Source organism: Daphnia pulicaria, chromosome 6 (genome assembly GCF_021234035.1).
Source record: "Daphnia pulicaria isolate SC F1-1A chromosome 6, SC_F0-13Bv2, whole genome shotgun sequence".
Classification (NCBI taxonomy): Eukaryota; Metazoa; Arthropoda; class Branchiopoda; order Diplostraca; family Daphniidae; genus Daphnia; species Daphnia pulicaria.
In genome coordinates, this window is record NC_060918.1 from 8,623,555 (window position 1) to 8,638,224 (window position 14,670).

A 14,670-nucleotide genomic window follows, 5' to 3' on the forward strand; every position below is an offset into this window, starting at 1 on the left:
TTTGCAGTAAACCAAGTTTCCGAGCGCGCTGCACAACTTGCCATCATGCTTAGGGCCGATAGCTGTTGAGATGGAGCGGGACGGAGTAGAAAGCCAATCCGGAGCTGAGTGTCATCAGAGAACTGACCCATCTTCAGAACATCTAGGCCACCGTTGTTAAGATTGGTACCTTCTAGCACCGACGAAAGAGGAATCGCGTAAGCGAGGTAAAGAAGCGGGCCAAGTACAGAGCCCTGTGGGACCCCCGAAGATAGAGTGACGCTATCAGATGGCAGAGCATTCACAACAACAGACTGAGAACGGCTGTCAAGATAGGAGGAAAACCAATCCAGGGCAACTCCCGATACGCCACAGTGAGATGAAAGTCTCTGCATCAAGATCGTATGATCGATGGTATCGAACGCAGCGCTTAGATCCAAAAGAAGAAGTGCAGCACCATCCCCACGATCCGCCGCAGCCAGTAGATCCTCACAAATACATAAAAGTGCTGTTTCGGTTGAATGATTCAAACGGTATGCCGACTGATGAACGGACAGTATAGAATTGGCCGAAAAATGTTCATGAATCTGAGCAGCGTACGGCAGGTACGACAAATTAGAAACGGGTCTGTAATTTGAGAGCTCTTCAGGATCAAGGGAAGGTTTCTTCAACAAGGGAGTGACCAGTGCATGTTTCATCTTTGGAGAGAAGGCGCCGGACGACAGTAAGAGATTGATAATCTTAGTGATTGAATCCACCAACACGTGTAATACCTTCTTCAGGAGCCAAGTTGGTAGTGGGTCCAGACTGCAGGATTTTGTTGGTGAAGACACGATTATAGCTTTGACACTATCTGGGCTGACCGGTTTAAACACGTGAAGGCGGTCGGACTCTCGTCTGGATGAAAGGAACTGAGCATCTTTGAGTAAATGGATGGTCTAGATGGTCCACTAACGCGGCGGCCGCATCGATTCCAAGTCTGATCTTCATGATTTTTTGGCAAAAATAATCGCTAAACTTCATGGCAAGGTCAAGGCCAGACGAGTGGGATGGAAGCGGAGACATTGTTGGCTTGCCAGTTAGAGTACTGACAAGACGAAAGAGAGATCTCTGATCACCCGAGCACTCCATCATCTTTGCGTTCAGATAGCCAGTCTTCTCACGCGTCAAAAGAAAAGCATCAATGGAGGATGGTGGATTGGACAAATTCATTCCATCATGGCTTCCAAGAGGGTCCTGGGCGGGGGTGTAATTACTTATTAGGACCAGTTTTTCGGAAAATTTGCGGGTTTCGTGCAAATTGTCTTTTTGATCCTGTCTGTGGTGGGTAGGTGAAGTAACACTTGATGAGACGAATAAGTTGACAAAAAAAAATCACGATCCGTTCAGCGGATCGTGATATGAGCGCTGTCGATTAAACCGCTTTTTTCGTTTTTGCAGTTCGGATTGAGGGAAGGGGGCGAATTTTGGGCGGGGGTGGTTGGTAAAGGCTTATTTTTTGTGTGTGTTAAGGGGTCAGTTTTTGGAGGGGGAGGAGTGGGTGGGGAGAAGTTTATTTTTCTGGGCTTCTAAAATTAAAGTGTCGTCTGATTTCTTTGTGTTTTGTTCTCATCGTTAAGCAGACGATACGACAGTCACAACCGGTCACAACACACACACACGAAAAAAGACAAACACCAAGAGGGACCTGCCGCTACACTTGCAACTCCTGGTTGTTAAAAAAATTATTCATAATGCAATTAACAAGATTGAATTGGGTCTCGAAATAAAAATAAGGTAATAGAGAAATGAATAAAGTATTCACTGTGCAGAAGAAAAGGGGGTAAAATCAAAGATATAGATAAGAAAACAACTTTTTTAACGAAAAGAAGTTGGTTTCTCCATAAAACGCTGTAGGCGACACAGACCAACTTGGACACCCTGGTAGCACGCCTCTATCTATAGGATGTACGTCGCCCATCTTTTCAGCCGAGTGAGATATCTTAACCCGACGTCCATAGGATTGCCTATGTCTATACTAATGTCGCGCTGTAAGACATCCAAACGGGTACGGCTTACAGCCGTCTTTAAAATACTTAAATTAAAAGAAAAAAAGAAATGTTCCTTGATGGGCGCGAAACATCGTTCTTTGGGGTGGTACTACAGTGCTCTACCTACAACACCACTCTCTAATACTTTTGCACTGTATTTGGTTCGACGGCTATTAATTAATATTAGCAGTTAAAATTATGAAAATTTAAAGTCCTTGTCTTCCTTATCTATCCTGTGGACAGATAATTTGGACATCTCACAGACGTCATGTTACGTCTGTCTGTTAAACGTCTAATTTCTAGACACAAATGGATGTCCGTGATTGTAAGAGAAACGTAGATCTCATACGAAGATAGGACATCTATACGAAGATAGCATAAGGCCGTAGAAAATTGAGTATCCATGTGATATCTAATTTAGGTTGTAGCTAGATCAGATTTGATTTAGACATTAAGACATCTATATGATAGACGATGGATGTCAGTGTGCTACCAGGGCACACATTTGATTTTCGCATTTGCGAAGAATGCGTAACGCAGGATGTTCAACTGCTCCATTGAATTCCCTTTTTTCTATAAGGTGCCGGTGTGGCGACAGGTCCCTCTTGGTGATTTTTTTTTAAATAAATCTTTTTCCTGGGAAGAGTACAAGGGTTGTTGCAATTCGGACATTAAAACATATTCATTAGTCATTAAAGTTAAGATAATGCTAATTTGCTATTAAGATTAACTCATTGTATCTGAGTAGTTTTTACCCTGTTTTGTCGTCTGCTAACTTTTGATTTAAATCAAGGCTTGAACTTAAATCAAATCGGAAGCAGACGAAGCTTAAACTACGCGTATAAAGGGGAGACCGGGGCTATGTGGGACACTTTTTTTTCTTTACGCAATCAATTTTTTAAATAGAAGAATTAAGTTAAAATAAAAGTATAGTAGTGATTCCCATGTATTTCTCTACATTAGGTTATTTTTCCATATAATTTCGTCAAACTATCTAATAGTTATTTAATTAAATGTAAAAAGGAAAAAATGAAGGAACAAAATTTTAGGGTTAAACGGAACAGAGCCAGGGGCAAAACGGAACACCATTTTTCTCTGCAACGGATGAATTAAATTTATTGAAAAACGCACTAGTGAAAAGGAAATTAATTTCTCTTTCAGAATTACTTTAATTTTATTCATTCTATTGAGTATAAATGGAGATACAATAAAAAAAGTAAAGATGTATTTTTTTCGATCTTTTTTGGTCATTTACCTGGCAACAGATGGCTGTACCATTTAACCCGGACCCCAACAATAACATAAAAAAAAACTAAATTATCAAATACTTAGAAACACATTTTTTATAAAATAAAAATACTATCTTAAACTAGAAAGAAAACCCTATCAAATAGCTATCTGGGTTTTTAAAAAATATTTATAGAAGTATAAAAAATTGAAAACTAAACGTCAAAATTTTTTTTCCGATTTCAATTTTTTTGTTTTCCAAAAAAACTAAAAAAAAACAAAATTGATCAGAAATCCAGGAAAAAAAGTTTAGAAGATAAAAAAACATCATTTACAATACGCTGTATTTATTTCAGAATTTTAAAACAAATCCTACATATAAAAAAACTTCCCTGTACATTTTAGCCCCGTGTCCCAAATAGTCCCGGTCTCCCCTACTGTATAGAGCGTGCCGCACTGGAGCCACGCCCACCACGTCAAACAGTACATAGTGCTGTATAGAAACAGGACTAAGTACTAGTAGCGCCCCTAGCGGATTATTTTTTTTTTGGGGGGGGGGACTTGATTCAGAATCTCGTAGAAGCCTGGTAGAATCTCGCAGAATCTCTAGAATCTTTGAGATTCTGAGTCCTCATACACCCAAATTTTGAGTTGCTAACCTCCCGGTACTATTACGTTTTGTTGGTACTTTCATAACAAATATCAGAGGAAATATCAATAAATCAATATAGCCTAGCTCAACTGGGGTCTTTGTTTCATTAAGACTCTAACGATACACTAAGACCAATGTTCACTTTTACATTTCTATTTGGCTAGTTCCTTTAGTGTCATACATGGTCGATTGGTCATTGGTTGCAAATATTTAAACATTGGCCTTTTATTCATTTTAGTTGAGAAACTAGAATTAATTTTGCGATGAAATTGTGTTATAAAATGTGTAAGCTATTAGGAGTTTAGTACTACGTGAAACATTTACCACACGCCGAGTTGTCGCCCCCTCATGAGCGCGCGTTTTCTCTATTTAACAGAGAAAAAGGCGCGAGGGGTGGTGTTTCCACTTAATGAAAACCTGAAGCTGGCTCGTAAGAGCAAAATCTCTTGTATTGTGTTCGACTTGACTTGTGCTCATATAAATGAACACGGTGTACTTATGATAATGGAAGTGGTGGTTCCTGAGAAGGAATAAAATAAGGTTAGGGACATAATCAGAGAGAGAGCGAGTAAAGATTTAGCTACCTGTGAAGACAGGCTACACACAAGGTGAGAATCACTCGTACACAGGGTCAACACCCAGAGGTGAATAGGCCTGGGAGGGAACATACATTATAATTAAGGTGATTGACATGAATTCATTATTAACACATACCAATTAGTGTCCTATGACACACAAATGCCGGATATATCGTCACACACTTGATACAACTCGAGTGACGTCTCTGAAGAAACATACGACACAGAATTAGTAGGGAAATACAACATAAATTCATGATCGAAATACCTTAGAATAAAAAGAGTGACACACACACACACGCGGGTCCTTAAACCCAGTAAATGGACTTTGGGCAATCACGAACAAATCAGTTTAACACGAGAGAGAAAGAGTGAAAGCCCAGAATTCAACGTGCTTTACAGACGACATTAACTGACATTTAAGAGGGGGAAAAGGAGGGAGGGAAAACGTTGCCAAGTTTATGACGGGATGCGCTTTCGCCGATCCATCCTCCCCCGAGGCCGGCTCGCCGGCCGAGCTGGATTCCAATAGACGTAGTTCCGTCTTCGCCGGAAGACTCCAGTTGTTCCGGAATAAGTTGAGCACAAACACCAAATGGGAGCAGCTGGCACCAAAAGACAATCGCTCCATCGTCACTTCATAATCTCTTTCTAAATTCGGCTTGCGCTGGATCCTCCTGAGAAGGCTCTGGAAGCGATTGGCGGTCATGAGTCGATTATTCACGAGGTCCGGATCCCCTTCTTTCCAGATGATTGGCACCTCGTATCCGACGAACAACCTCCAGGTCTTCTCCTTTGCCATCACTAGAGCTCGGCGGTCGTTGGCTGATACACATCCGGCGGTGAATTCGGTCCCAAACATCTCGGTGTCGCAGAAACGACGAACTTCCGCTGTCAAATTATCCAGGAGGGTCTGGCCAGTGATCGTGCAGCTACGAATGGATGTGACCTGATGGCTTCGGCTGGTAACTCCTCTCACGATCCAACCAAGTCTTGTTTTGCAGGCGATTGGCTCATAATCGCGTCCTTCTCTGGTCTCGCGCGGCAACAAAAGATGCAGATAGTCTATACCTACGAGAAGATCCACCTTTCCTCCCACTACTCCGACCGGAAGGTCGCGGAGATGCGGCCAATTCTGTTTGTCCTTACTCCAGTCTGTGATCGGAGTGGGGCTGGCGACCATCTTCATTGTTGAACCTTCCATCTTAAAGATTTCGCCAGATTCGGCACGTAACTGGAACTGGACTCGTTCGGACTGGTATCGGTCGATGACTCCGCCGACACCATCCACCTTCAACACCTGCGGCAGTCCTTGCAGCTTTAAACGGGTCGCGAAGGTCATCCTAATCAAGGTGGTGTCACTGCCTTCATCGGCGATAATATTGGCGAGCAACCAGTTACCATCCGAAGATTGCACGCTGAGTTTCAGCATCCCCAATGTCACTCTCTGATGGCCAATAATCCGAGCGATTGAAGGACGGGCTTCTTTCTCTGCCGGCATCGCGCCTTCATGCAGCAGAATATGATGAAAATATCTGCATTCGGGTTGTCTGCATCGCCGCTTTGTTCGAAAATCTTGCACTGGGTGTCGGCAGCTAAAACAGCTAAAACACAGCCGATGCAAAATACAGAAATTGATCCGCTCCTCCACTGAGAGAGCCTTGAAACTTTCACATTCTTGAAGCCAATGCTCCTTCTCGCACTTATAACAGAACGGCTTCTTAGTTGAAACAGCTCCTGCTCCTTCGGACGTATCCACGGATGAATAATGCGTATTGGCTCGACGTGGGAAGTTTCCTCTTGATGTTGCTGGACTGTCTGCATCAACTTGATCCGCTGCTATGCTGTAGGCGTTTAGATAATCCGATGCTCGCTCACAAATCCAAGTACCGAAATCGTTGAGGCTACGAAATTCCAAACGGCCACGTCGTCCTGCATTCCAATCGAGTCGATCTTGCTGATTGAGCCTGAAGCATACTTTCTCGATGATATCTGCTGATGACGCTTCTCCAATCCTGCTGAGGTCGAAGAGATGAGTCCGTACTCTTTCGGCAAAACGTTTGAACACTCTCGGTTCATTCTTGAATTCTAGGCGCTCAATGGCCTGGATGTGGGCGGCCCGCATAACGTCTCGTCTTCCAAATGTCTCCTTCAGCCGTACCAGCGCCTGCTTGTAGGCCGATTCGCCGCCACCTAGGCCGTAGACAACATCCAAACATTCACCCTTGAGGTAATGTTTCAGCAGCGCCAATTTTTCTCCAGGGGTTTTCGGCGTGTCATGTACTAACGCACGAAAAAGGTCAATCCAGCCAAACCACTCGATGGCCTTTCCAGTATAAACGTCCAATTCTGCAGAGACGGCGGAACGGGAAGAGAACTTGCTATGGACCGGAAGTAAACGTCCATTGTTGTAGAGATCGATCCAGTCGTCCGGGGCGTCTTGATTGTCGTTCAGGTTTCGCTGCTTGTTCAGCCATTCTTCTGCTGCTGGAGACCGTTTCTCTAGCTGTTGACTAACGGACGAGTAGTGATCTTGATCTGGTTGACGGATATTCAACTGATTGAGAGCCGCTTGAGCAGCTTCGGCTTCTTCCCAAAGGGCTTGGGCTCGCATTCTAATTTCTTCACATTTCCTTTCGGCTGCAGCGACCTCTTCCTTGTGAGCTTGCTCACGCTGGGTGGCTTCTTGTTGCGCTTGGTTGCGCCGGCCGGCTTCCGACGGTGTTATGGGAATAAGGGGCGGATTTGGGACGGGTAGACCGTCGTGCAGGTTTACTACCGATGCCTCTTCTCCTTCACGGCTGGTCAGATAAGCCCGGGCTGCCGCAATGGCCTCGTCGCATTTGTCCACGTAGGTGAGATGTGTGCCATCTTGACGCTCAGCTTCGTCTTCATCTTCTTCAATTGCTGTAATTTCGGTCTGTAGGACTGAAGTTCGGAGAATTAGATCATTGAGATGCACTATCAGTGCTTTCGCGTTTCTCCGTGAACCTGATGAGTTGACTATTGCTGTTAAGCTGGTGGTGGCCCTCGTGACTTGCTGCCGTAGTACTGTCCTCTTCTTCTTCAACGCGATGAAAGCTGCATCGTCCATAGTGGGTGACGTCGATGGACGAGTTTTGGTGGAAGAAGAATCTCAACCTTGACATGGCTGGCGGCTGGCCAATGGACTCCCCAACGGAAGATGAGTAGCTCGGAAGGCCGTGATCAATTCGAAGGAAGATGACAATAAACCGGATTCAGGCTCGATAACGAGTGATGAAGTGTGGTACAGCACGAGATCGAAGAATAGGCTTGCCTAAAGCGAAGCTGAAGAAGAGAAGAGTCTCGATGTCTAGACGGCTGGTTTAGGGTGTGTAGAGTGAGAAGAATCTCGACGGCTAAACCACCTCGGTGAGGAGAAGAATCTTGAATCAGCTGTGACCGACCAGAAATTCGGAATGAAGCTGAAGATGAGAAGAGTCTCGATGAATTGAAGGCAGGTTTAGGGCTCGGAAAGAGCAACCAACGTTAAACCGCCTGGATAGTGAGAAGGATCTCGATGAAACAAGTAGGATGCAAGAAAAATCTTGCTTGACGTGGAGAGTTCTCCGGTTCGAAGGACCAAATGTTTCCACTTAATGAAAACCTGAAGCTGGATCGTAAGAGCAAAATCTCTTGTATTGTGTTCGACTTGACTTGTGCTCATATAAATGAACACGGTGTACTTATGATAATGGAAGTGGTGGTTCCTGAGAAGGAATAAAATAAGGTTAGGGACATAATCAGAGAGAGAGCGAGTAAAGATTTAGCTACCTGTGAAGACAGGCTACACACAAGGTGAGAATCACTCGTACACAGGGTCAACACCCAGAGGTGAATAGGCCTGGGAGGGAACATACATTATAATTAAGGTGATTGACATGAATTCATTATTAACACATACCAATTAGTGTCCTATGACACACAAATGCCGGATATATCGTCACACACTTGATACAACTCGAGTGACGTCTCTGAAGAAACATACGACACAGAATTAGTAGGGAAATACAACATAAATTCATGATCGAAATACCTTAGAATAAGAAGAGTGACACACACACACACGCGGGTCCTTAAACCAAGTAAATGGACTTTGGGCAATCACGAACAAATCAGTTTAACACGAGAGAGAAAGAGTGAAAGCCCAGAATTCAACGTGCTTTACAGACGACATTAACTGACATTTAAGAGGGGGAAAAGGAGGGAGGGAAAACGTTGCCAAGTTTATGACGGGATGCGCTTTCGCCGATCCAGGTGGAAAAAGGGGGGGGGGAGAAAGGGACTAGAACAAGCAAAAAAATAGAATCTGTTTTCAATTTACAATTGACTTCAATTAATATGTTGCTAAAAATTTGAAAATAAAGACTTTTGTAGACCTTATGAAGCTCCCCATTTCAGACTTTTCCGCTTCTTCCTAGCTTAACCCGTTCTATAGTTATCCTCCTTTAAAGTACTCTATTTGCATATAGCTCTACGGAGCTTCCCCAAACTTAGGGCTCGTCAAAAAACCTATCCTTCCCTTGATCGGAAATATCTTTAAAACACAGTTAGCTTAATCCCACCCATAATAGCAACGGCAAAAAAAAAATCGTCGCGTCCGACTAAAATTGGATTTTCGGGAGTGCCGAGGAAAACGCCTTTTTCCATAAGGTTCTCTTGCGCATTCCCAAACTTTAGGTAGGTACTGTATATTTAAATTTGCACATAAATTTAGATTAGAATATAATTTCTGAAAATTTTTTGAAGTGCTAAATAAATAAACTGTCATCCTGATCATCATGAAGGTTTAATGTTTCCGATTCGATTACTATTTGATCCGGAGCATTCTCCGTAAAAATTTACGAGCCCTCAACAAAATATGACCGCAGTTAAAACAAAAAATACACAGGGCTGATGGTCAAACTTACCGTGGAAATAATAATATAATTATCTGCTCTGAGTCGGGTTAGGCCAGTTATACGTTAGGATATTAACGGTGATGCAACAAATATTTCTTTTCTATTTTAAAAGTAACAGTAGTATTTATTTTTTATAATTAAAAGGGGGAAAACTCAAATACCGAGTATGCCTCACACATTGAGGCTAGCAGAAATGCGGTTAGTGCATTCGCTCATCTGATGATGTGGCCCAAGCCTTGGTCAATTGAAAAAAAGGCTAGAAAGAGTCGGCGGAGAGGACGGGATGGCAAGAATTTCCGAGATTCAAGATTTCAGAGAAACAGAGATGATTCAGCTGAGGAAATAGCGGCAATTGGGCTGAGAAAGACAGGGGAAAACAGACTGGGAAGGAAAATCTGGAAATAATTGAAACAGCGGCGTTGGCTGTGGATAAAATCCAAAGCCTTGGCAAGTGCTCAGAAAGTGACGATAGGAGGTTGAAAGTAGGTGAGATGAGCTCTAGATAAAAAGGACATGTACCGAGTCTGAAACAACCACACAGAATTTTGGAACTTCATTCTTCACCTTGCTAACCACTTCACCACTTTACCTAAAGTTTTTAACATGGGAGCGAAGCACAATTTTCTTAAATTTTTCTTCAAAATAAAACACAGCCTAATATTGTTCTTATATATGCATTAAAATAAATTGAACACTGCATGAATGGGAATAATTTAAAAAATAATATTAGGGCCTGCATGACATCCAAATCCAACTAGTAGGTTTAGTTTTTGCGACGTTCAGACCCAATAAACATGGGCCTGAAATACGCGAGCCTGAATGAAGGCCTGATGAACGTCGTACAGCTAAGCTTTTAGACAGAAGTCTAGTAGCTGTAAATAATTAAATAGTCGTTCACTACTCATAATGACCTTATTCTCACTAAAATTAGGCGACAAGCATAGCAGTTTTGCTAAAGCTTTTCCATTAAGCCAAAGCATCTACATCTATACTGTTGTATACATAGAGTCAAGACCAGAGATAAAGAGATATTTCACTCTGTGTGAAGTATAGCAGACTACGTTTTCCCCTCTACCTCCCAACAGACGAAATTGACTGCACTGCTCCTTTCGGTGAGCTCCGGAAACTTCGCTTTACATGGCTAGTGGTGGGCTAGTGTGTCTTCCGGAGTAGCTCCGTCCCTTAATTCAAAACCAAACCGCCACGTAAAGCGAAGTGTTAAGTGCCAAAACCAAAAGTGGACATAAAACAGGATCCGAATTGCTATCTCCGGCACTCGCATTAATAAGGTATAGCCAACGCTATCATGGTGACCATTTGTGCGACAGCACTAATTTCGCGACGCTAGGGTTTTAGATTTAATTGAAACAAAAATTTACTAAATAGATTCAAAAATTTTTATTGTCGACAAGACAGAAATACGAATTTGGCCAAGTTGCCAGCAAGGCGAGATGTGTCGCGAGAGAAAATACGGGAAAACAAGAAAATTATGGGGAATACGGGCCAGAGGTATAAGGGAGGTATTAGAGGAGCAAGATAAGGGTGGATGACGGGGATCATTAGGACGAAGCCCCAGCTGACCCGGCGGGGAGAATAGGGCTGTCCGTCACACCGTTTTACTTGCTAAAACGCCCAAGGTGCATGAGGTGTTGGTTCTTGCCCAGCGACACGATAAATTATACTACCTGACGTTATATTTTGTGTCCCACTATACGTTATATTTTGGACGGGGGGATTTTTTTATAACAACCTTTCATTAACCGAACGACTAGCAGATGTGCACCTATCTGAACGCCTTCAATAGACCCTAGGGTCCTGGACAACAAAGAACGGTGAATGTTGATTGATCTATACGATTTTTCCTGACGCTACTAAGACGGCGTGAAACTGCAAAAGTTTGGTAAAATCTACCGAAAAGGGATCTGTATCCCTCCTCACACACCAATGTGTCCAATTCCGTCATGCGAAATCGTAATTCGCGAGGGTCCATGGTCGGTTTCCACGAGAAGATCGACCACCTTTGACGAAAAGCCCCTGGCACCAAACTGTCGCCGGACAGTCTCCATATGACTAGGTGAAGCGCGTCGGATATCAACAACGGGTGTGGCTCGTTCAGTGTCGATGTCACTATAGATCCGGTTTCTTCTGCTGGAGTGGAATCACTATGTCGCATGCTCAAGTAGCACAGGGAACCATGACACAAGCACAAGGCTTCGTCAATGGTGCAATCCTTTTTATTCTTCTGGTTTCTGCCTTTCCCGACCAAACCGCAGCCGATGGTGTCATTATTGACCAGTATTCTGATGACACAAACGGCCGAATCACCTTCCAACTAAACTCTAAGGACAACCACTCTGACCAACGAGCTGCCATTGCAAACCTTGGTCACTGGACTCGTCGCACTGATCGATGGCTTTTTGATCAACACGTCATCCTCAACCTTTCCAAGTGTCTCGTCTTCTATGCCATCTCACCTAATCGAGACCACAAACTTGCCCCTCTACCGTTGGACATGGGCTCCGGCATTCTTCACCCGGCTGCTGAAATCAAACACCTTGGCGTCACATTTGATTCTCATCTTTCGATGTCCTTCCACATTCGCAATATTTGTTGGTCCTCTTTCTTTCACTTGTGGCGTATTAGCAAAGTTCGGCGCTTTCTCGATCCTCTTACTACTAAGTGCCTGGTTCAGTCTCTTGTCCTCTCTCGCGTTGACTATGCCTGTTCTCTTTTCGTTGGTCTTCCTAGCACTTTGCTCTCTAAGCTGCAGTGCGTGATAAACGCTTCCGCTCGTCTCATTCTTCGTGTGAGGAAGAGAGACAGCATTCGTTCCCATCTGCGCTCCCTTAATTGGCTATGTGTAAACGACAGAATCACTTTTCGTATTGCCACCCTGACTTATCGCTGTTTAAATGGCTCTGCACTTTCTTACCTGGCTCGTCTAATCATTCCTCTAGAAAACTCACGCAGCCTACGCTCATCTTCATCTGCTCTACTTCGCGTTCCTCGTGCTCGCCATGTTAATCTTGGTGATCAATCTTTTGCAAAGATCGCTCCTTCCATCTGTAACCGACTCCCTTTTGCTGTTCGTAATGCCCCCACACTCCCCAAGTTTCGTTCTCTTTTATTCAAGCATCCTTTCGACTGATGTGTGTTATGCTTTTTCTGTGACTCTTACCATGACTTTTCCGCGTCATTAGAACTTTATTTGGATAATGGGCGTTATAAATTATTTAAAAAAAATAAATCAAATCAAATCAAAACCAGGCCTGACTTTCCCATACGGCAAAAATTAAAACTACGTCAGCTCTCTCCAATCTAGCGATTTCCAAACATTGGAAAATTAGCGTGAATTGGGGGGGGGGAGATACCCCGAAAGACCATTCCAGTTGACTGAAAAGGCATTGGTATTCGACGCTTGCGGTTGCGGCCACCACGAAAAGAAGGAGGGAAGCAGTGCGTTCCAGAAGGACGAAAACATGTCAACTTTGAATGGCCAAATTTTTTTAACGAGACCAAAATATGGCTGGATTTAATTTTCAATCGCTTACATCCGGTCCAGCAAGAGATTCCTCGTCAGCAATACATTCAGCTTTCCGCTAAAATGAACCACTTCGATTGCAATATTCCGGCTTTAACACCAATCTGTCAGAGTGGTTGATAATTGCGTCAACGCTTTGTACCTGAGACCGCCGCCGTGATTAATACAAGCCACAACCATGCCATTGTCCAAATAAATTATTTCCCCCAAACTTTCCGATACCTTCGCGAATGACTGTAGGGTAGAGCGGGGTCACAAAGGACACGTAGCAGTTACGGGTCTTGGTGATGATGAACTGGGGGGGGATACTGGGATGTTGGAAATGTCAATTTCAATACGTGACAAAAAATCATTGTGAAATTCTTATAAATACACAAGTTATAGAGGAAAAAATTGGACTGTCTTTTCATTTCATTTACTTAAAATTTTTTGGAATTGCCCACGCAACGACTCGTCCAAATTTAAATAATAGTTAAAGTAGCTAGTTTATTCATTTACTTACACAGATCCGGTATACATTTTTTTTACGGATTATGGTTTAAGAGTTGTGAATCATCTAAAAATGAACCCTCATTGATGGGGATAATACTGGGTTCGGTTTTGGTGGTAAAATGGGACGAAATAGATTGTTTATGGGCGGAGCCTAAGTTGAGTGGAGGAGTTGTTTTTCGCCAAGAAACTTTGCTTATCAGGCGCAGAATATTCGAAATGGATTGATAAACATATTTCAAGTTAATTGAGTTTATTATAATGAGTTTCAAAAGTGTTTTTGGCTTTGAAAATGTTTTTTTTACTAACAGTTGATAAAGAATCGATCACGCAACATCTAATATCCCCCTCCCACATCTCCATCTGGTATCGAAATTGTCCAGTCCCCCCTTCCAATTTCATTCGTTAATTTTCTCCATGTTAAGTTATTTTTTTGAAATTTAATCTACGCTACAATAGAAGTTCTATTGAGTAGTATTTAGTTAAAATTTTTGGAACCATAGATAACTAGAAACTTTTAGTGGAATTAACCGTGGCCATTATGGGACACCCTCTTTCCTGTTTTACCCCCACATTTTCCCTCAACAACAATTTTTTCTCCTATTTTTTGAAATTCATTAACTCGTAAACCATGGATGGCGATTTTTCCATGTTTGGTGCAGCCAAAACCCCAAACATTGGCAATTTAGAGGTTATTTTTGTTAAGGAGCCAAGGAAGGAAGAATACAGTGGGGGGGAGGAAAGGGTTTGTCCCCCTTTTTTTCACTCTCCTTTGTCTTTCCATTCGTACCCCTTTCTTCCCCTTGCTTAAAGGAAAAAACCAAAACAAGCCAGGCCTTTGGGGTTGTGGCTGAAAAACACAAGATAGCAACCTCGAACCACTCTATAGAATGCCTGCATCCTGCTAAAATGAGACTGCGGAAAAGTTATCGTAGGTATGCACACGTAAAGTTGCCCATGATCGACGCATCCTCCCGTAATCAAATTTTCCTCGTCCTTTCCAGGACATCATCGCATTTGGTCTTAACTGTGTTGCCTTGTCCGACGGCAATGAAAAGGAAAGCCTGACCGAATTAATACTCAGACCCAGATGTTATATTACTTGCGATGGTTCTACAATTGATATCTCCCAACTGATGAAGAAACCAAGATTTTGCAATAACGGAACTACCCTATCTACTTCGGCTTTAGTTCTATCCTTTGATATTATCATTATTTATATATCATCAAGATAAACAATGAAACGCATGCC

At 42.9% G+C, this 14,670-nt stretch overlaps 1 protein-coding gene and 2 long non-coding RNA genes across 3 annotated transcripts; all 3 read right to left on the bottom strand.

The window, feature by feature from the left end:
- Positions 1 to 4,319: 4,319 nt before the first annotated feature.
- On the bottom strand, positions 4,320 to 4,641 carry LOC124343105. Its single transcript, XR_006919162.1, has 3 exons — positions 4,603 to 4,641; positions 4,473 to 4,542; positions 4,320 to 4,408 (listed from the first exon to the last, which is right to left on the bottom strand). It is a non-coding gene; the product is annotated as an uncharacterized LOC124343105 (long non-coding RNA).
- A 177-nt stretch (positions 4,642 to 4,818) lies between these two features.
- On the bottom strand, positions 4,819 to 7,560 carry LOC124342067. Its single transcript, XM_046795037.1, has one exon. The coding sequence runs from the start codon at positions 7,558 to 7,560 to the stop codon at positions 4,819 to 4,821; it is 2,742 nt and encodes a 913-aa protein (XP_046650993.1).
- A 548-nt stretch (positions 7,561 to 8,108) lies between these two features.
- LOC124343098 lies at positions 8,109 to 8,662 on the bottom strand. Its single transcript, XR_006919156.1, has 4 exons — positions 8,524 to 8,662; positions 8,392 to 8,461; positions 8,262 to 8,331; positions 8,109 to 8,197 (listed from the first exon to the last, which is right to left on the bottom strand). It is a non-coding gene; the product is annotated as an uncharacterized LOC124343098 (long non-coding RNA).
- Positions 8,663 to 14,670: the final 6,008 nt, after the last annotated feature.